At 43.1% G+C, this 22,313-nt stretch overlaps 1 protein-coding gene across 1 annotated transcript in view; it reads right to left on the bottom strand.

Annotated features, from left to right (window-relative positions):
- ZNRF3 (zinc and ring finger 3) overlaps nt 1–22,313 on the bottom strand; it is a 410,849-nt gene that overhangs the window by 181,835 nt on the left and 206,701 nt on the right. The window contains exon 2 of the mRNA XM_078667083.1: nt 4,011–4,136. Coding sequence (XP_078523209.1) covers nt 4,011–4,136 — 126 coding nt within the window. The remainder of the gene's footprint in view (nt 1–4,010; nt 4,137–22,313) is intronic.

Raw genomic sequence — 22,313 nt, 5'->3', positions numbered from 1 at the left:
TAAAGTAAATTCCTGAAAGAGAGAAGTGGAAGGGCAGAAATCTGAAGTAAATTGGCAATGCTCCAGGAGAGGGACAGGCAAGAAGGACAAGGCACGTCATTGAGTAAGAAGCAGGCATATAAGTGTGACAAAGCCAACTAATGCTAAGCAAGAAGTGGGCTGTAAGCCCATCTATGTTCTTGGCAAGCCACACAACATCCTTTGCAACCTTTAGACTACCTAAATAAAAAAAATGGAGGAATCTAGGGAATGCATTAAATGGTTTTCAGACTGCAAGGTGTGCATGTACTTTCTAATGATTGCATAAAGAAATAAAAGCTACAAGGATGGGGTCGCCATCATATCATGGGCATCCATGTCACCATCATATCAGGGTAATCCGTGTCCTCCTCTGCCACCTGCGCCATCCGGGATCTATCTCTCGTCTACACCATTACACAGGGTCCATCAAAAACATTCCACAAACTGACAATCTACGAAGCAGAAGTATTCTAATAAATTTCATTTTGCACCAGAGTGTTAACCAACCACTCACGGTGGGCGATTACTTCTCCAATGATAACAAGCATACCTATGCAGAAGCAATATCTGTCCAGCCCCTCCCTCCCCCTCTCTTTCCAGGGGAACCACCCAATGAAATCAAGCTTGAGTAGGGTACATGGACAACCATACCATTTACCTGAACTCCAGCTCCACACTTGAGAGAAGTGTGGCTGCGGACCCAAAAAGGTGAAAGTGCATGAATGGGACTACTGTTGGATAGCCAGCTGCCCCAACACAAACATGTACTGATCTATATGGTTTTCCCTATTAATCCCACCAAAACTTGGGATCAGTATACAGAAAACAATCAACTGCATATTGTGGGAACCAATTATATCACAGCTATGCCCGTGAAAATACAAATTAATCACTGGCACTGTATATAACTTTACAAAACGTCATTTATTCTAACTTATTCACAAGCAAAAATTATTTAGCCTGGTTTCTCTCTTAAAAGGTGGGCACATTAAACAATTAAATTGCACATTGACACGACAAAAAACATAACTTTATACATAACAGAAAAAGAACAAAACTCATTCACTGTACACCAAATGTATATGATTCTGATCTATCTTCTGGCGTTTTGTCACAAAATACGGCTGCAATTCTTATTTATCAACAACAGTCCATATGGAAGGTAGTCCATTTAGGGTCCACACATGAGGGAACGCCCAGCCCTCGTTAACCTTGATATGTGTACCAAAATCCTTAAGTTATCTAATTTCAAAAGCAGGACTCCTCCAACTAAAGAAAGTTGACACGTTTCGGCCCCATCAATTAAGGCCTTTTATGGACATAGGAAGAAGAAAAAACACCTGCAAAGTAATGTCCAATATAATAGATTTAACATACAGTGGGGTGCCTTTCTACTATAAAAGTGCACCTTACCATCAAGTCCATCACGGAGACACAGTGTCCATACCAAAACACACAGATGACCAGAACGGACATCGGCCGACTACCATATAATATGTGCAGATGTTTGAAAAGCGCAATTACATCTCTTTTCATATGTGCATGATCGCACCTTGCACCAGTGGCATAATCCCTTTCCAATGTGGATGCTGGAATAGCAATGGTAGGTGGACACTACCTTTTATACTATGCGAGAGATTCAGGATACTGGAACTGCAACAATGCTGTAACGACTTGGAGAGTTGCTGGGACACAACATGGCTTTTTACATTCTTTGGCAAATTACAACAGCAATGTAATGATGCTTTTCTTGCTGGAAAGGAAATGTGGATCAAGAATGGCAATAGTTGTTTGCATATTTGGATCATTGTAGTACTGTATTTTGGGCACTGGGGCAAAGCAAATGATAGTGTGATGGGTGCCTTACATTAGGGCGAAGTGACAGAGGTCACAATATCTGCAATATCTACCGAGTCCTCAGCCTAGAAGATCAGAAATCTGAGCGCAACAGGTATTCTGGTCCCCTTACCCAATGTGTAGTCTTTTCCTACTTGACCTTTAGTGATCACTTCTTACAAGCATGAATATTCAGATAATGTCTGGCACGCCTGAGGAGCCCCCCTAGCAGGCTGGCGCAATATGCATCATCGCAGTAGCACACTGGAATCATCATTGAGCAGCGCCCTACTATAAACTGATGCTCCACAGAATAGTAGCGGAACAAAAGGGGGTGGTAATGGACGGAGCATCTGAACCAATCAAACACTCACACCCAGTCGAAAGATCTGGGTTTAATCCATCACCGTTCTTTAGCCCACTCTGCCACCCCAGTTTAGACATGGCTATATGCAAATCAGTCTGACCCTGTGCCTCATGGGAACAGTCCAGCCCGAACTGCCAAGCCATGCCTTCCCTGGACCGGAAACAAGCTTCCGAGGACCGGTTTCTGGCATTACAGCCGTCTTCAGCCCGGCTTGCTTGAATCCAGTGGCAAAGTGAGCAAGGGACTCCCGTCTGAGCATACCCTGCCACACTTATGGCGGCCAAAAGCGGAACAAAAGGGGGTGGTAATGGACGGAGCATCTGAACCAACCAAACACTCACACCCAGTCGAAAGATCTGGGTTTAATCCATCACCGTTCTTAATAGTAGAGCAACCCTCAAGCATGCATTATGAGGGTTCTGGAGTTTGATGATAGTAGCAAGGGATACTGTAGCTTCAAAGTTTGTCTTTTGTTGCACCACAACGATGGGCATTTTATCCTGGCACAATATTTAAAACGGGTGCCATTTCTCGTATGATTCTGAATGGATTTTTATGACAACAGAGCTCACTCTAGCAGAGACGCAATTATTCGGCTGAGGCGCCAACATTTGCTTACGATACATTTAGCATTTTGCAGCAGTCGTGAATCTCTTACGGATTGATACGTAGACTGCTGCTACTAATGGAGCCCACTGTGAAAGGCGCCATGTGGCATGTGGCATTCATGACCTATGATATCAAAACCCGAAAATAATTTAATAAAATAAACTGCTGCTAATATTAAATGATACCGTGTTTTATTGCAGAGCCTGGTGTATTTCATTAGACCGCCTTCGCATCTGTCTCCTTAACCTATGGTTTTCTATCCAACACCTTGTAAACGTTGGTCTTCATGTGTAGGATCTGGTCACATTTATTTCAGTGTGCTCAATAAAACTTTTATAAGTTAATGTGAAGACAGTAAACCACAAAGCACAGTATTTGCTGCCGGCAAAATTAAGGCAATTTCATCAGAAGGACAGGAATTGGGTTATATTTGAGGGACAGGCTGCTTTTTGCTCTGCAGGTGGTGAATGTTCACAGACACTGGCGACAAGCATGGGTGGCTAGTTCAGGGAAGGCAGATCCCATAGGGCTTGCAGTAAAACAACCAGTACACCACACATGACCTAGAACATCATCGGTTTGCTGAAATGGAAAACCTACTGACAAGGAGTTAGAGTGATGTTTACAGTGTGTGGCACTCACCTATAGCTTATGTGAGACAGTAACCAACTGCCATGCCCCAATGTGAGCTGAACTGAGTGAAGGCAGCAGTAATATTTTACATCCTTTAGACATTGCTGTGTCTAGTTGTTTGAGTGGGCAATCTCCAAATACAGCAATAATTCACAGGAGGCCTGGTTTTGGGTGTGTTTGCCCTAGGGAGCTATAAGATATTCAGAAAATTAGTTGTACTGAGCACTGATGGCCCATAAAGTAAACAGAACAGGAGACAAAGAATTAAGCAGGAGCAGAATAGGATGAACCCAAAAAGATTGCAATCAACGTGGCGCTAAGGTCTCCCAAAAGGACACTTGACAGGCACATAAGAGCCGGGGCAAAACACAGAGAGCCATGAAAGAGTTGAGCTAAGCATGGTGAATTACACCCTTAGATAGCTGGACCTGGCACAAATGGGTAATTTCATCAATACATTGATCTCCCAGTCAGATAGGGTGTCCTGGGGCTAATAGCCACCAGACCAGGAAGGTACTAGTCCTGCTTACATGAGCCATCTTACCTTTCCAAGGACGGTCAGACAGGGCTTGGGGTCCAGCTCAGGTTGCTCCAACTTCACCACGCCCACCCAGCCATACTCGTACAGGTCCTCCTCGTCGTTGGTGTTACACAGACCAAGAGGGTGCATCTGAGGACAAAAGAGAGCAATGGGTCAGTTATGTGCCTAGACACAGACAGGCTACAAAGCATGCTCATTTCACAGAGGCACAGATGGGTACCGAAAGAGCATCCGCATATGAACTGATGAACAAAAGAGCACAACCAGAGACTCTGTTCTAGCTCTGATCACCACAAACTAAAGGGGATTCTAGCACCCCGCAAAGAACAAGGCTGGGCGCACGATTAATCTATTTTTTTAATACAAAGAACAAACCAGAAAGCAGAAATGCTGAGAGCACAGTATAGAGGTGTGGTAAAACAGTTTTCAAACACTCAACACAGTATAGCAAAGACAAATGTCATTATTGTAGGGGCGGGCTCAAGTAAATCAGCATGGTTAATCAACTACTATGATTCCTATAATTGTTATATTCCTTTACATTTGGGCAGAACATGCTCCCCCAAACCATTTCTTAAAAGCTAGCTCAAAAGTGCTTTGTCCACTCAGCTGTCTTGGATAGGCAGAACTTTCCTAAGTCCTCTCCCAGCTGCAAACCGACACAGAGTGGCAATTTGTGGGCAGTGTTGTGTTCATAAGCATGGGCTACACTTCTACGTGCAGCTTCTATTTAAGGGGGGTCTTCCACTGCATTACGAAACAGATGTACGGCGACTTCCACAGAGGTTTATTCGTCAAGCGTGATGGAACTGAATAGTTTGAGAGAGAACAAATGAAGAGCAGAGCATAATTCCATGTCACTTTACAAGCAATTCTTATTAGAACATTGGAATGTTGGTAGCTCCATTGAAAACAATGGAGTAGCTCCGAGCTTATAATGGCTGGTATAAGCCCGGAGCTCCAACATTCCAATGTTTCTTTGTTCACAGCTCTGGCTGTGAACAAAGGCTTCAGGGAGCCTGAGGGGATTTCAATTCCCTCGCGCTCCCTGAAGGCTTTATTTTATTTGTTAGAACATTCTGCCCTCTAGTGGCAGAATGTTCTAATAGCTTTATAGCCCTTGTAGCAGGGCTATACCAGCTTTTAAAGTGCCGCTGCCTTGTTAAAGTCCCTCGCCTTCAGCTCGGGCCTTCAACGCTGTAGCGGGCCTTTAATAGCCAGTATAGCCCTCTACGGCGGGCTATAAGTCTATATTATGACTCCATTCGGGCATTGATAGTCTTATCACACTTCATCCATATCGGATAAGTGGCCGTTGCTGGATCACAAAAACTACGTTAGATTTGACTGGAGCAAATATGAATATACTTATTGGTTCACACATATTGTTTCATTAGAACATTGGAATGTTGGGAGCTTCATTGAAAACAATGGAGTGCTGCTAGCCTATAATGGCTGGTATAAGCCTGGAGCTCCAACATTGCAATGTTTCTTTGTTCACAGCTCTGGCTGTGAACAAAGGCTTCTGGGAGCCTAAGGGGATTCCAATCCCCTCATGCTCCCATAAGGCTTTGTTCTTTTTTGATAGAAAATTCTGCCCTCTAGTGGCAGAATGTTCTAATAGCCTTATAGCCCTTCGTAGCTGGGCTATACTGGCTATTAAAGTCCCTCTCCCTTGTTAAAGGTCCTCCCCTTCGCCTCGGGCCTTTAATGCTGGAGGGCCTTTAATAGCTGATGCTGTGGCTTTATAAACCTCTCTGATCACCTTCTTATTGAAAGAGTATATTTTATTGAAGTTGGTATTTAGGGTAAAATGTTTTAGCAACACGTATTAGTTAACTATTGCTTTAGTCTCCCCTTCTTTCATTACCCCCCTCTAATGTAAAAATCTTAAGAGTCAAAACAATCACCACCGCACCTCCCATCAAGGAGTAAGGAGAATATCAAATGTACGGGGAATACAAGGGGCACATACAAAGATTGGGTGGCAGAGGAAGGGTTGGGGTGGGTGTAGTTAGAGCATATGTTCCTTTTTTCTAACTGAGTAATTATTCATTCAGCATGGATAAATCCATTTTGTCTTTGTATTACGGAAGGAGAATCTGTTACTGAATATTCCATCCATTCATTTCTCAATTAATCCATTTCGCTTCTTTTTTGTAAAATTTGTAAAACTTTATTGAGCATGACAGAAACAGCCGACACGTGTTTCACCCTATGTGGCGAATAACACCAGGGCTTTCTCAAGGCTATACAAATTTACACATCATATTTTTGGTTTCCAAATAATATCATAGTGCAATAAGTCAACATCCAATTTTTCTTTTAAAGAAGATGAGTTTCCAAAGAGGTCCTCCATATAATACGGTGTTGGCGATGGTCCCGGGGGTGGGGTGGGTCCAGTCCAGGAAAGGCCCGCTGTATCTTGGATACTTGGGCACATAGAATATCACGGTATGGCAGAATATCACGGTATGGCATGACTTATTTATATAGCATGAATTCTGCCATTAGTACAGCCTCGCAGTCTAATTCTAGGCACTTCACCTCAGAAATGGTGTCATGCCAATTAACAAAAATGTGCTGTAACTTTTTTTGGGGGGCATGAACTTTTTTGAAAGAGCAGATTAACTTTTTTTCCTGGTGGGGTGCTGTTGAGAGGGCAGGCGGTGGAGCGAGGTTACTTTACCAGGAGCATCTTGACAGAGAGGATTCACAGATTTTCAATGCTCAAACCCTACAGGTTACATGGAAAAACCTGCCCCTGTGAGCTAAGGACTGCAACATACCAGCAAAATAAACAGGGGCAGACTTTTTAAATTGAAAGCACAGGAGAAGAAGGCAGTTAATTTCCAGACAATCGTATCAAATGCGAACTACTCCTAAACCATCAAAGATATGTGAAAGCTTTCCCATCACATTCGAGCATCAATGCTTCTGAACCAGGTTTCTCGCAGTCTAGAGGCAGGTGTATTTGGAGTGATCGAAAAAGATTATAAATTACATCCCTCTTGCTTGTGTGCCGTGTCAGTTGAGAATCCAAGAACTGAATGGGTACGGGAAAACTGCCCGGTCATCTCCATGAGCGGGCATGGCATGAATCTCTGCTGCCTCCCGGCGTTAATTTTACTCAATGTGTTTATAATATATGTATATATATATATATATATATATATATATATATGTATATATATAAATCAAATACACAAACACAACGTAGCTTTTCGGCAGTAATGACCCACAATGCAGGTATTAAAGATCAAAGGTCATCTGAGAAAGGGACTCTACAAAGACCAACATATTGCACAATTTCTGGTCTCTCTGCCCCTGCCTTGTGTCAAGGAAGGTTGTTCTCATGTCGCCCGTGTTGTCCATTCATCATGCGTTGTAGAAAACGTGCACTGCTACTGCTGTGTCTGCTCGAGGTCAAACAGCTCACAGATCCCTTCCCGCGCTCTCCCGGCTGCCTATGTACAATAAGCCTCCGCTGCTGCGCGTGCTGCAGTTGTGCATGAGGGGAGCGCCTGCGCTTCCTAGCCTATTTTGTACCTGTTGCACACAAGGCAAACTTGAGCGCTGTTTGTATGCGCAAGCCTCTCTCCCCACCCCCCACTTGGAGTGTGTCGCCCTCCTTGGACCTCTCCCCCACACTAGCAAATACTCCCTTCGACTATGGAGGAGTACCCTGCCCTGAAAACATTACTCACCCTCACAATCAGGCTCGGCTCCAGGAATTTTTATTTGGGTGGGCCAAGGATGCATTCGGGCAAGCCACTACCGGTCCAATTTGTCGCTTCTGGAGGTAGTCTACAAGCCATAGATTACATCATATCTACTTGCAAACAGTCACTATGATGCAAGGATTGCTCCTGGGAGTATACAGAGCATGTGGAGAGTTATTTATTGGCGTCCCACCACTGACCTCTTTCTCTGTAGATACCTTTACAGCCACCCTCCAACAGTGCACTCTATCTCTCCATAGCACCTCCCCTCATGACCTCCTCCTCAGACTCCCTCACAACCACCCTCCACCAGTGCCCCTCATCTCACCGTAGCCCCTCCTCCAATGAGCTCCTTCTTGATTCCTTCACTGCCACCTGCCAACAGTGCCCCTCATTGCCCCAAAGCCCCTCCCTCTCATGATCTCTTCATCAGACTGCCTCACTACCACTCTCCACCAGTGCCCCTCATCTCTCCGTATCTCCCACCCTCCCCCAAGACCTCCTCCTCGGATTCCCTCACTACCACCCTCCAACAGTGCCCCTCACAATCTCTCCATAGCCCCTCCCCCTCATGACCTCAGACTTCCTCACTACCACCCTCCGCCAGTGCCCCTCATCTCTCCTGATCTCCCACCCCCCCCCCTTGACCTCCTCCTCGGATTCCCTAATAGCCACCCTCCACCAGTACCCCTCATCGCTCCATAGCCTCTTCCCCCTCATCACCTCCTCCTCAGACGCCCTCACTACCACCCCCAACAGTACACATCATCTTTCCGTACCCCCCCCCCCGCCAATGACCTCCTTCTCTATGGATTCCCTCACTGCCACCCACCAACAGTGCCCCACATCGCTCCATAGCCTCTCCCCTATTGACCTCCTCCCCGGATTCCCTAATTGCCACCCTCCAACAGTGTCCTTCATCTCTCTGTATCCCCTCTCTCATATTCGAATTAATTGGTTGTATAGCGCTACTCATAGTGTAGGGTGTCACAGTACTTGCATCATGCACACATTATGCAGAGACAATGAATCATACAAGTATGTAAATCAGCCTATAGGGAATGTCACATAAGCCAATGAGGATTACAAGGTGTAGGAATCACATGTCATCCATACTGGTGGGCAGTATGCTTTATGAAGGTTTGGTCTGGAGGAGCATAAACGCAGGATTTAAAGCATACCCCAGTGGTTGCGGGGTTGGCTTTACTAATTAAAATGTATATCTGCCAAAACAAACTCCTTATAACAACATTAGAGTAATGAAAGACTGGAAAAATTCTAACCATATTGCAACACAAAAAAATAAGTTTGAATTATACCATTCAGGCTTGTATGCAGCTTTTTGACGTTAGTTCATAGGTCACTGTCCTATTTTAGGATGTAACTTCTGCACTGCAAGTAACCCACTGATCTATCCACGTAAGTGCTAATCTCGATTGATTTCAGTGTCATCACCCTTCAAAGGCGCCGGAGCTCGTTCTCCTTGTTGACTCAAAATGTCAGAAGGTGTGAGTGAAAGGAGTGTGAGTGAAAGCAGCGTTCGCCGCTGCACTCAATGCAGATGGCCACCTTTGAGTAAAGGAAATAAGGGGCGGTGCTGCTGCTTGATCGGTGAAAGGGAGCAGTGCTGCGTCCATGAAGTGCCTGTTCTGTTAGCTAAGTGCACTACTGTTCTTCTATGTGAGAGACGCTTGCACTGCTGCTGTCCATAATGGTGTGAGGGATAGTACTGCTTTCCTGCCACGCTGTATCTACCGGATCGGTTTGTGGGTGCTGCTCCTGTTATGTTATCATGATTTGTGGACAAAGCACTTTATCCAAGAGCATATCTAGGCACTACAGCTAGATGAAGCGACCGTGCTGGCCCAGCCTGTGGTCTAGGTAAAGAGCCTAGACTTCAGTTTCTTGCAGAACCAAGGAATGAAGAGAGTGGTCTGAGGGCAAGGTATGAGAAAACAGGACCACCGGCTTTGGCTCTGCGGATGCGAGCGAGCAGGAGGCCATCTGAGTGGAGGTTTCTGGTCCGGATGTGGAAATTGATGCAGCTGTTGAGGTAGGATGGACCTAGATTGTGCTGGGCTTTGTATGTGTGTGTGTGTGTGAGGAGCTTCAATTGTGCACGTATGTGGATGGGGCGACAATGAAGGTCTCCCAGGTCCAATGTAATTTAATAGTGGGGGTGAAAATCTGAGTCTGTCCACTGCATTATCTACAGTCTGAAGTCTTCCAGTCAGTTGGGCGGTGATGCAGACACAGAGCCACGTTTCATTGGATGGAGAAGGAGGAACATTTGCTATGCTGTTCTGCTGGTTTATAAGAAGGCAGCTTGCCTTTCAAATGCTGTCCCACCTGTACCTGATGTACGTGAGCAATATGCACCATGTTCCAAGAATTGCACAAATGCTGGGGTAGGTGCGTGCGCATGAAGGAAGCTTGCAGAGTCCCTAATTCTTTTTTGGTAAGGGGTGTGTTTGTGTAACAGAAAGAGAGATGGACAGAGGATCTGCTTGCCCTTTGTTTCATCTTCATACATGAAATATTATATTTAAGGAACCTGGGGCTAATATATATTTGGGTATCACTCTAAATGCCTCTGGGATTTCCGACAGTAGACAAAGGATTTTTGTGTGTATATATATATATATATATATACACACAAATATACACATATATGTGCATGTATGTATAAATCAGTCTGCCTCCCATTTACAGAGTGACTAGACTGGGATCGATTTCAAAAGTCCTTTGTCTACTGTCAGAAATCCCAAAGGCAGTGGCTTTTACAGCGGTACCAAAACAGATCTTGTAGCTGGAGGCTAAAGACCAAATTTCAGAGACACAGTCAGAGCTTGCCTTGTATAACCCGTGAGGCAGCCCAGTAGACAGTAAAGCTTTGCCTCAGGTACACAGTGTAAACAAAAGCAAAGTGCATTCACTGTCTTACATGGTACTAACTGAGCTGTACATTTTTCAGAAGACACACACACACACACACACACACACACACACACACACACCCTCTCCCCTTCTGAATTACCTAGATGTATGTCATGCCATACCCTCTTACACCACGTCAGCTGCCTCCACAGAGGCCAGGGTAGAGGAACATTGGATGCCAAAATGAGGTTTTGTTTTTTAGACAGCAGAGTGCTTAGAATATCTCTTTGCTAAGCCAGCAGCCTTGTAATATGAATGAACACCAGCCTTAAAATATCCAAGATATTGACCCAGACACAATGAACTTTCACCTGACCTGCAACTCTCGAGTGCTTGCTTGTCTACAGGAACGCATCTGTAACCTCAAGGTGCCCTGGGCAGAATTTGCTTTCGACTAGTAGGCTAATGGAACATTCTCCACCTCTGAAAACTGCATAAGCTCCCTCTTATCAGGACACACTATACCATGGCCAACCCTACAGGTAACATTCCACTACAGCTGATTCATCTAGGCCAAGTCCACGAAAAAGCTGTCGCACCCCATCATCAGCCTCCATCATTCACAATGATCCTACACTGCAAAATATTGTTGTAATTCAGAAATAAGAACAGCTGATTACAAAAACACACAGTAACAGATTAATTTGACACCTATATCGCTCATACTGTCTAGACGCATCTATATTAATTTCATGAACATTGGACATAAACTTTAATTAGACCTTCTCTATGTTGCTGAAAATATTTGGTTAAGCGTATAATCATAATCACCAACCGTGAAGCTGTCACAGAATTGTTCCCCAAACAAGCATGTACCCACAAAAGGGCCATGATGGGTCTAAGTTAATATAATAAACAACAGGTTGAAACAATACAGCATGTCTGTGGCATTCGGTGCACCATTTCTTGACAGGCAAAACACAAACCAATGTTGCTTACAAAAATCTTTTTGATGAACCATTGACTTGGGGACTCTGACTTGTCCAAGATTTCTCTCATTAAATCTTACATTCCTCTTCCGTAAAGTTTATTTTTCTTGCTAGACCTACTATGAGCATCAGAGAGGGATTCTTCAATTGGATCTGTCCATCAGATACGGAGTTCCACTGAAGCATCTCTCAAGCCAAGAAAGACATTCCAGTTCATAAAGCAGACATCAATGAAGCGAACAGATGTTTTAAACATTGGGGGTAGGGAAGGCCCAGGTGGAGCACCATACTCTGCCATCTTAATTGGGCCTCAAAGACTCATGATGCAGCTCAAGAGAAGTACAAAAAAACTATGTATGGCCATTACGGAGATCCCAGCTGAGCTAGCCAGTCTCTCTAGAAGACTGCACTGCAGCACAGTGCTAAGGGTGCCAAACAGATCCATTCTTAGGAGGCCAGGCTGAGCCTCTTCAGCCTGTGCTACACCCAAACCACAACCAGGACAGACGTTCTACAATGAGAAATACCGGACAGGTCAAACTGTAAGAATCTGAATGTTCAACATCAGCAAATCATCCCATAATTGGGCAAAAATGATCAATAAGAGTTGTGAATGATGGCGTCAAAACAAAATATTTCAAACTTCGCGGCACTTATCCAGAAGAAAGAGACGGGTTCTTGTTTAGAGTTAGTGGTCAGAGTAAATTGCGAGGATTAGACTACGCTACCGGTGCCAGACCGGGTTCACGGGAGAGGGCAGGTTTTCAAAGCATGCTACTGTGCCTTCCTCCAGCAAGGTGAAACTGCACATGCAATGCACACAACGGGCAGCAGAAATATTATTAAGAAATAAAAGGTGAAGCCTTAGTACTGGTATGCGATCTCCTGGCCAAGTTGGCTTGAAGAGCATGAATCTGCTGCACAAAGAACTCATTCAGATCATCAGAGGTTCCAGAAGCATCTCAAGACGTTGAGTGCAGGTAGGATTAAGCAAACATTGTAAGAGTCTGAATAATTCCCCAGACTGGAAAATACACACTCAATTTTAATGAACCAGGTCGGGGAAATCACTCTTTATAAGAAACTAAAGAACTTCGGGAGAAAAAAATACTGACACTGTTTTATTGCCCCAATATCAGCAATCTAGCCCATACATAAGATTCTTCAATTAAACTTTTTGTTCATAAAAACTACTCAGACCAGTTTGCCCTGGGAGACTTTTCAAGTTTATTTAAACTGCCTTGACCATGATGTGGCAGGTTTGAAACCCTACCAAGAGGCACTGTACAAATGTGTCAAGTATAGCTCACACACACTTGGCAAGTACACAACACTGCAAATGGCACAGCAAAATGTGTCAAGGTGGAGCACACAACAAAATGCCAGGCATATACGGTCCAAACGGGCACTGCACAAATGTGTTCAGTACATGGTCCACACAACAGAGGCAGGTTTAAAACACAATGGATGCACTGTGAAACCATGTGGAATATGCAGCTAATAATGCTGCAGGTGACAAAGAAATATTCAGACTATCAACAAATAATGTACCATTATAAAACAAGCACTGGAAAAATGAAAAGAGATCATTGTTGAAAAACTTTACCAGACCTTTTGGCTTTGCCAATCCTGAACAGCATCGGCACTAAGAAAACAAGCACTGGCAAAGCACTTGATTAGCATTAGCTGCCAGCATTTCAGTCTCTGTCAATGCTTGTTGTATGTTTTTTTGTTAAACCTTATTGTCGAGGGGAGCTGGCCGGCACTCAACACTATGAAAAAAAGCATTGCTATTAGCAAAATAATTATTTTGAGGTGAAAAGCACACCGTGCCACCACTATAGTTCCTGGAGCTGAAGGAAACTACACTGTGTGCGGATGTGCTCCTTGTGAAAGGGTAACATGCTGTCACTCACAGTAAAGTTAGCCAAAGGCTAAAGTGAGCGGACCTAATAATTTATGAAATATGCTGTAGCTGGATGGAAGAAATATGTGAATGACAAAAGCAAACCATTGAATGGAGAAGGAAGCGCCTGATAGTGCGAGTGTGGGTGTATATGTGTGTGTCTTTGTCGATTCAGTTTGTGATCAAGACTGTTTGCAGTCAAAACGCGTAACTGAAATAAATTACAACTGTGAAGCACATTCACGAGTGTGCGCTTTACTTTGTAACAATAATATATATATATATATATATACATACACATATACACATGTTTCCTATCCCTTTTAGTTCAAAAAGAGGAAGCAGCACTCACGGGGGAAGAGACTTCAAGTTTATTACGACTCTTCAACGCACCAGACGCGTTTCGGTAGTCGCCTTCCTCGATGATATTGATTAATATATATATATATATATATATATATATATATATATATATATATATATATATATATATATCCCCCGCCAACATGACAATTGCATGTGGCACCACGCACGTGTACAACATGACATAGTAGACTATTTGCTTACTTTTAATGTACTTTTCCAAGACAGCAGACCCCAATCCTGGAGTAGCAAAGTGAAAAAAGTGTGCGAAAATGCACACTTAGAGAAAGGATTAGATGGACTGTGAATGGCTGCTGCATAGCCTTTAAAAACAAAAAAAACCTTTTTTTAAATAATTAGATGGTGAAGTAGCATGGTGAGGGGAAGTCAACAAAACCAAATGGTGCCTAACAATGGAAGAGTGTGGGAAGGGAAAGAGTCAAAGATGCCAAGCATCAGGAAGCAAAAGAGGTGCTAGAGGTTTGGAGCAGAGGAAAAAAAGGCAAGCGGGATGGGGAAGCAATGGATGAGCTGGCAGGAGACACCAACACAGAGTACAATGAGGCAGGGATGTGATGGGGGAAGCAGTACAGAAGGAAACATGCTTCCCAAATGTCAGCAGTTGAATGCAAGTAATCTGACCAAAAGGATAGTAAAGAAACACTGCTCAAGGGTAGGGCCAAACACCAGAAGAGGAGGGGAAATAAAAAGCAAGCAGATTGACAAGAAAGTCAACCAATTTCAAGCAATGAGCTCACCGTGAGTATTGGTTTTGTGCACAAGAGGTATTTCAACAGTTGTCAGTAGGTGAGAAAAAAAAAAAAAACCACAAAAATTCCCCCTTTACTAAATATTAATAAGTTCATCACATTGCAATAAACCTTTAGAGAATGTAAAATTTGCATCGGTCTGCAGCGAATGTTGCACAAATAATGCACAACATATCACACTACAACCAACAATGCAAGGTAAACTCTCTGCTATGCGTAATATTTTAATATAGAACAGGGTTCTTCAACAAGTAGTAGCTCGCCAATTACCTATAAATAGCTCTCGAGTGTACAGCCCAGCATACTAAATTAGAAGCTTTTGCTTGGCTGAATTAATACATGTATACCAAAATTGAAAATTGCATATTCAAAACCATGTGTGCATTGTCAGAACGCACAAGCTGACGTTTGAAGAAAAACTGATTTATTTCCAAAATGTATTTAAAGCTGGTGCAAATTAAATTAATGAAAAATCATCTGGTGTTGGGGAGACCTATTAAATTGGTGGCAGAGGCATCGTAACTATGGCAATTATGGATAACCCTTTTAGAGGTATGCCACATTAACAAAGCATTTTTTGCAATACTGCTGGATGCACTGAGGTGAACACTGCTGAGGCAATCAACGTAGGAACTGGAAAAGCCCCAGAAATCTGTCTAGAAAACCTAAAGGTTCCTTAACATGATTAAAAGGTGCTCTGGAAGCCTGTCTTATGGGTGAGATCATCAGCAGTAGCCCATGTCTTTCATGTGTGTCCATTCCCGCTTGTGACTGAGGTTGTATTCGAACAACTGAAGAAACAATGAAATAGTAAGAAATGGACCAACTTAAACTTATACAATACACACAAAAATAAAAAAACAGGTCTCTAATGTTCAGCTTGTTAGCAATCATTAATGAAAACATGCACAGGTTTTTTTTTATGTGATGGGAGACAGATGAATGGAAAACAGATGATTTCACAGGCCTCGGGCAGGAAACATTGGCGGTACAGTAGAAAAATAAAGACATGCAGCTCTCTTTAAGCCAATCTTCTTGTAAAACACTCATAAGCCATTAGAGCAAATGCACTCCCCATCAAGGGATGCAATACCTAAACTCTATACATAATTGACTTGTTTCCATGCCAAACACCAACCACAAATCTACAATTCTACCTTTTACTCCTGACCCCATCTAAAACTCATTAAAGTCTACCACGAAAGAGAATTCAATGCGACAGGCTGTGAAAAAACAGAACTGAGATATCCAGACTCTTTCTATAGGTCTTTTACCGCTTAAGCAACACAGGCTAGGTATACAAATGTTCGATTGGGAATTCCAACACATGCTTCCATACATTTAGGGAGAATTTCTTTCTGAAGGTCCTATTCAAAGGAAGCGACAAGTGATCATCAGTCAAAGACAAACACCTGTCAATTTTCAATAACCTCAGTACAAACAGAATATTGTAAGACCGCTTGCAGAAAACCCCACTCCAGTTACAAATAAGTGACATTTCTTTACTTGAGCCTGTGATTGATACAGAATATACCTGATCACTGGCCACTCATTGGCAGTGTTGACAGTGGCAAATACACAACACAGTTCCTATCACACCCTGAAGGAGTCCACATCAGAATCAAAGTATTGCAACAACTTATTTTATGTTCTGTGGTTTAGTTTATAATTTTACAATATTACACCAGTAAACCTAACTAGATTAGGAATATTATCCTTTATGAACATAAAGTGGACCCGTCGACATAGAAAAAAGGGCGGAGCTATAAGTATAAGACAAATTAGCACAAACATTCCTTTGTTTAAACTGTGTGTAATATTTGGCACCCACATAAAGATAAGAACATGGACAAGATCAAATCGTCGTTTATCCACATGACCTCGTCTTTTCTATAGAATTCCCACAAATGATCCCAGTTTAGTTAAGATCAGCAATTAGCCTTCAATGCTTTTGCATCTTTCCAAATAGGAGAGAAGGATTTTATTAGCAACCGTAGAAGCTCTTATCATAAATTCTCTTTGATCCCAAGGAAGAATAGTCTACATCAGTTTGATATTTAATTTCGCACATCTTAATATTTGTGTCTAATATTAAGGTTAGTCTTTGAAGAACTATATAAACATTTTTACAATCAACATAAATCTAAATATGAAGCACATGTTCAACCTACAGCAGGGTACCACCAGACGTGGTGCTGGATTCCTGTGTAACACTACTTTCCATTTCAATCAAAGCAAATTACAAAAAACCAAACCGATTTTAAACTAAAGAATCAAAACTTTGCAAATATTTATCATCATTACACAATTTAAATTTCACTGTTTTCCTGAATATCATAGAATAAGGTTCTCATATTTTATATCAATGTTCCCCTTACAACCCTTTTAAATAGGGTCAGCAGTTTACATGTTAACAAATGTTTGCTCCTACTTCATCTCCAGCTATTATTTCAGTTCTCCACAATTCCAAACCTACAATCAGATTTGCGACTTTCCACCAATATTGGCTTGATAGGTAGTCCTATTAATTTCTCCACAACCAAGATGAGCATTGGTATAGTTGCCCACCTCCATTAGTTCCCTAAATCCTCAAGCCCATCTACACCAGAAGGTGATCTGAAGCAACGTTCTCCTCCAACCGCAAATCCATTCTATTATGGAATGAGCAACGGGCAAATTAAATTACTATCATGCGGGATCAATATTCACAAACCCTGAAGCAGTTCAGATTTTATGATCATGTTTTTCCTGGGAAAAAACATTCGAGACAGACTTCTGGCCTATTTCCAGTTTGAAGCCAGTGAGCACACAGGGTAACATTGCCCCATTGTTTTAAAAATAAGCCCTCTCTTTTCTTCGATGTACTTTAACACATTATTTTTGCTATTTAATAAAATGTATATCCTAAAGTACACAAATGTATCTTGTATCTGCACTCATATTGCCAGGGTTCCAGACGGAACAACCTACAGGACTCTTAGGCAGGCCCCATGATACCAGGAATGGGAGAATGGCCTAACGCTAGCTGTGTATAGAGCACCTCGAGCAGGAACCCTTGTGTGCCCAAGCTCTAATACATCTGGTCTGTAGGTATCGGAAATTAAAGTTTCCAGAACACAGTCCTGCCTTTGGTTGCATATAGATGAGCTTTGCTGAGTTCCAGACACACTGCACACCTTCTTCCCACATAGGTCACACTAACAATTCACACTAGCAATCATGCACAACAAACTCATTATCCTCTCTTAACTGTTGCAAGTATTTGTATACAACTATGCTCAACACATCTGCTTTACTCCAAGATTAAGCAGAGCCACAAGTTCACCTAAAAAACTTCACATACACAAAGTGCTCTACTAAATCACATTCTAACACAACAAATGAAGTAGCCTATTGCTCAACCAGTGGGATGCACTTTGTGAACTACAGTAAGGTGCAATTAATACAACATAATACTGCTTGAACACTGAAAGAGTCATTTGTGTGATACACCAATATGTATTTTAGTTTTTGAGTTTGACTATATTCACCCAGGGTGATTTTGTATTTCTTTTAAACAAATATATGTCTGTTCCTTTCCTGTCATCTAACCTTATGGCTAAAAGGGAACATGCTGCCAAACCCCACCACCACCTCTAATAATGCCATTTCTAAGCATGTCGTACCGAAAGATTATTCAACTGTACTTCTCACTGCTCCACCTCCCTGTAAGAAAAAAACAATGCAGTGCCAATCCAACACTTTCAAATCCCATAATCCAGATCAAAGTGATGGAACATACTGTAAATGACATTTACCAAAGTCATGGATAAATTCTGGGCTTACAATTTTGTATTCAGTCGTTAGGAACTCCTGTGCCATAGGTTCCCCAAAACACTACAACTAGAACTCGAGTCCTCAAACCCTAGAGCTATTTCCAGATTCCACTCTGCACCAGAAAAGCTCTGCTGGGGATTCTCAATTCTTTTTGGCATATCCCTGCCTTCCCCAAACATGCCAAAATGCGCTTTTAACCTAGGGCCCAAGTTACACAGCATGTTAAGTTATATGTTATACGTCTATTACGTTTCCCCAATCTATCCAACCCTTCCCAGGTTAAGCCATACCCTCTTGTAGGTTGGAGATCTAGGTTTTCTTTGTTGCTGCCAACACATCTCTTCTCAGCAATCTGAAAATCAACCCTCCTGTAGATTTTAACCTAAACATGGCAACTACTGGATCCACATAGTGCTGCACCAAAGCCAAATAATGGGCAAAAATGCTTCGAAACATAGCACCTGTCCAAAGTTGACGCAAGTGACAATACACCCCAGCAGAAAGAAACCCATACATAATGCGCCACACAGATCCACAATAGGATCTAGCATGGCACTATATAATATAATCAATGACTATACAGAACACTAGACTACTCTAATCTGATATAAATTTTAAAAAGTATGAAGCACAACTAAATAAGATTCCAAGAAACCACGTTGACTTCAGTGAATGATTACACAGTACACTAAAGAGTGCTCAGAACTTGAATGCACAATGGAACACAACCAGTAGCGAGAATTGAATCAATGCACATGACAATCCCAGCATTTCCTTGGAGAGACCTTTCAGTGGCTGAACCATACAAATGGTTGCCTCTCTCTAAGCACATACCTGGTTTGTGGAAACTGCTCTCACTCCCCATAAGCACACATCTGTTCCCTCACATTCTCTTGTTGGGAATCTTTGCTATGTATTTGCTTTTTACATACCACAACATTCTGCAGAATGCAAAGCTCTCAATTGAAAACTTTAAAAAAACAAATCTGTGCCAACATCCGTTCCCCTCCCGTCTGGTGTTTGTTTTCACTCATGCAAGCCCTGGGATTTCAACACTGCAAGAGAATAGCGGCCTTTAAGGTCTCTGCATTGTGCTTGCCACATAGGGACACTGCATGCTTTGAATTTATTGGACTGGACCCTGGTCCAGCCTTAGGGGACAAGCAGCCTGCATGGCCTCACTGGACAGGGACACTGTCCCGCGCTGACCTTACTGTAAATGGTCCAGGCCTGGCCGGAGTCGAAAATAACCGTGCTCAGTATCCGTGCCTCCACACGACCTTACCAGACAGTTCTGGCCTCACTATACCAGAATCTTGCCTGGCATCCATGGATTGTACACTGCGATATCTGACATTAGTAGAAAGGGGCCAGGTCTGGTCTCGCGGAATAGGGACCCCGCCTTGAATGATCTCATCTGAAAGGGACAGGGCCTGGCCTTACTGGACAGAGAGTGCCCCACAAGGCCACACTCCACATGCTTCCTGTCTGGGCTTAATGTGCCATAGACTTATTTCATGTGTCTAGCCAGTCTTGACTACATTCACATGCATGGACGATTCTGCTATGCCCTCCCATACAGGTAAGAAGAAGGAAACGTGACCTTAAACAAAAGCAATCTTCCAGTAATAGCGGCATGTCACTTAGCAAACACATTCCATCTTCAATAGCTGGCGTCCCAGGTCCTACGAATTCCCCGAAATGTTAGGCTGTACCGGAGTAGACTGATGTTTAGCCTGACCACATAGTGCTAGGTTTTAGTGAAGGGGTTGGCTTGGATTGGTTTTTCACCCCTACAGAGTCTCAATAATGCATATTTAAGTGGAACTAAAGTGCCATTGACTACATTACCTTGCAACAAGGACCATCTGCAACTTCATCAATAGCATACGAATACGAGGCAAATAAAAATGTCTTGAAAACATGCCTTGTTTTATTGTCCATTGTGAGTAAGCTCTGGACACATTTTTTTACTCAGCCATTTGGTGAGAGATACCATTCCAAGAGGGTAAAAGCAATTTAGTCTCCCACAACAGGAAATTATCCCCACCCCCCACCCCTAAAAAACACCAATTTTTGCCGCACCCCCAAGTCCCTGGAAACATGACTATCCTGTACCGATCATATGCATGGCTGAAAGACCCGTGCCTGCTGTACATAAGCGTGCATTTAAAATTCCATCCTGTGGACTGTCCCATCCTGCACTCACTACTAAAACATCTATGTCTAGATAAGACAAGAGTTCCAGGTGGATGACCAACTCTTCGTGGGGTATGTCGGAGAGAGCAGGGAAAGGCTGTGCAGAAATGGACCATCTTCTGATGGATGGTGCTCTGCATTAAAATCTGCTAGGCAATGGCCAAGAAGCCTCCCCCCAAGGGTGAGCGTGTTCATTCCATAGAGCCAAGACTGCGACCACTGCATTAGTATGCAGAATCCCAGTCCTGGACCTCAGCCAGGCAGCAATGTGGGCCTCCTTGCACAAGCTAACAAAACACTACTGCCTGGACAATTAGGTCCTTCGGGAAGTGCATTTAGCCCATTTGGTCCTTCAGGTCTTTTTGATATGAAATTGTTTCACAGACCCACCTCCGGTTAGATATTGCTTGGGTGTCTATTCTAAGGTAACACGTCTGTGGCTATATGGCTCTATCAGATGGACAAGCTTCTTACCTTCAGTAACACCTTATCTGGAAGTGACTATATAGCAGCAGATTGTTTAGCAACCCACCTATCCTCCCTGCTCTGCGAACAGATTTCTAGGGGCATGGCTTTCCGCATTCAGGGCCCTAGTTTTCCTCATTGAGGTCAGTGTTCTTGTGGAAAGTTTTTAAAAGTAACTGATGTCAGCATGTTGGGGTGGTGCCCATATAGGCACTGCACACAACATCCGGCGCTAACGATGTCAAGTAGACCGATCTGTGCCACCTACCGGCACACAGGGGTACTACTCACAGAACGTTTCCGGATCCAGTCTGACACCTGGAGATAAACCTAAGATAAGGAATCTGCGGCTAGACGTCTCTATCAGATAATCCAAACCAAGCTCCTTTCTGCACTAGACTACTGTCTATGTGCCCTAAGCATGAGTACCTGCTTCCTGCAGCTAGCACAGAGAACAGTTTGATTGATTTGATGTATCCATTTGTAGAGCGCGCGAATGCCCGAGGGCGTCAAACAGACTATCTCTGCAGACCAGTCTAGTACTTTCTTGATCCTTGACCTATCTGCTGCAAGTTACCCTTGGTACAGCTTCGACGAAGCTAGACCATGTCTTCCCCTGGAACTTGACTCGATGTGCCTTCCTACCTAAACTGCTGGCATTTGGACCAAGACCTGTAACAATGAACACCAGCAAGTAAATACAAATGAAGTTCAGCAGCACCCTGTAATGACAATTTCAGGTGAACATACTCAGTGAATATCAATCGGTAAACAACGTTTACCCCGAATCTTTTTCCCCGCAGGGAATTACAATGTGGTCGTTACAATGATCGCGTTGTGATTCTACATACCATTACTCCGCAAGTCAGAACAACGACTTGCGGAGGGGAGGGGGGGGGAGGTGTTGGATATAAAATCAAACACTTTCTCTATTGTCCGCACAGACTGGAGTTGGAATTGTAAATTATACTATTCCAACATCCAGCGCCCCCCTCCGCAAGTCGTTGTTCCGACTTGCGGATTAATGGTATGCTGAATCACAACGTGGTCGTTGTAACAACCGCGTTTTGATTCCCTGCGGGGTAAAAGACTGCGGGATCACAACGTACATTCATATCAATCACACCAAGTCTGCCTCACTACATTTCTCCACCACTTGTATGATGACTCCAGGCTTATGGATGACATTTGACTGGGTG

The sequence above is a fragment of the Lissotriton helveticus genome, chromosome 11 (assembly GCF_964261635.1).
Source record: "Lissotriton helveticus chromosome 11, aLisHel1.1, whole genome shotgun sequence".
NCBI lineage: Eukaryota > Metazoa > Chordata > Amphibia > Caudata > Salamandridae > Lissotriton > Lissotriton helveticus.
The sequence above is the reverse complement of the archived record's forward strand: the minus strand, read 5'-3'. Positions and strand labels throughout refer to the sequence as shown.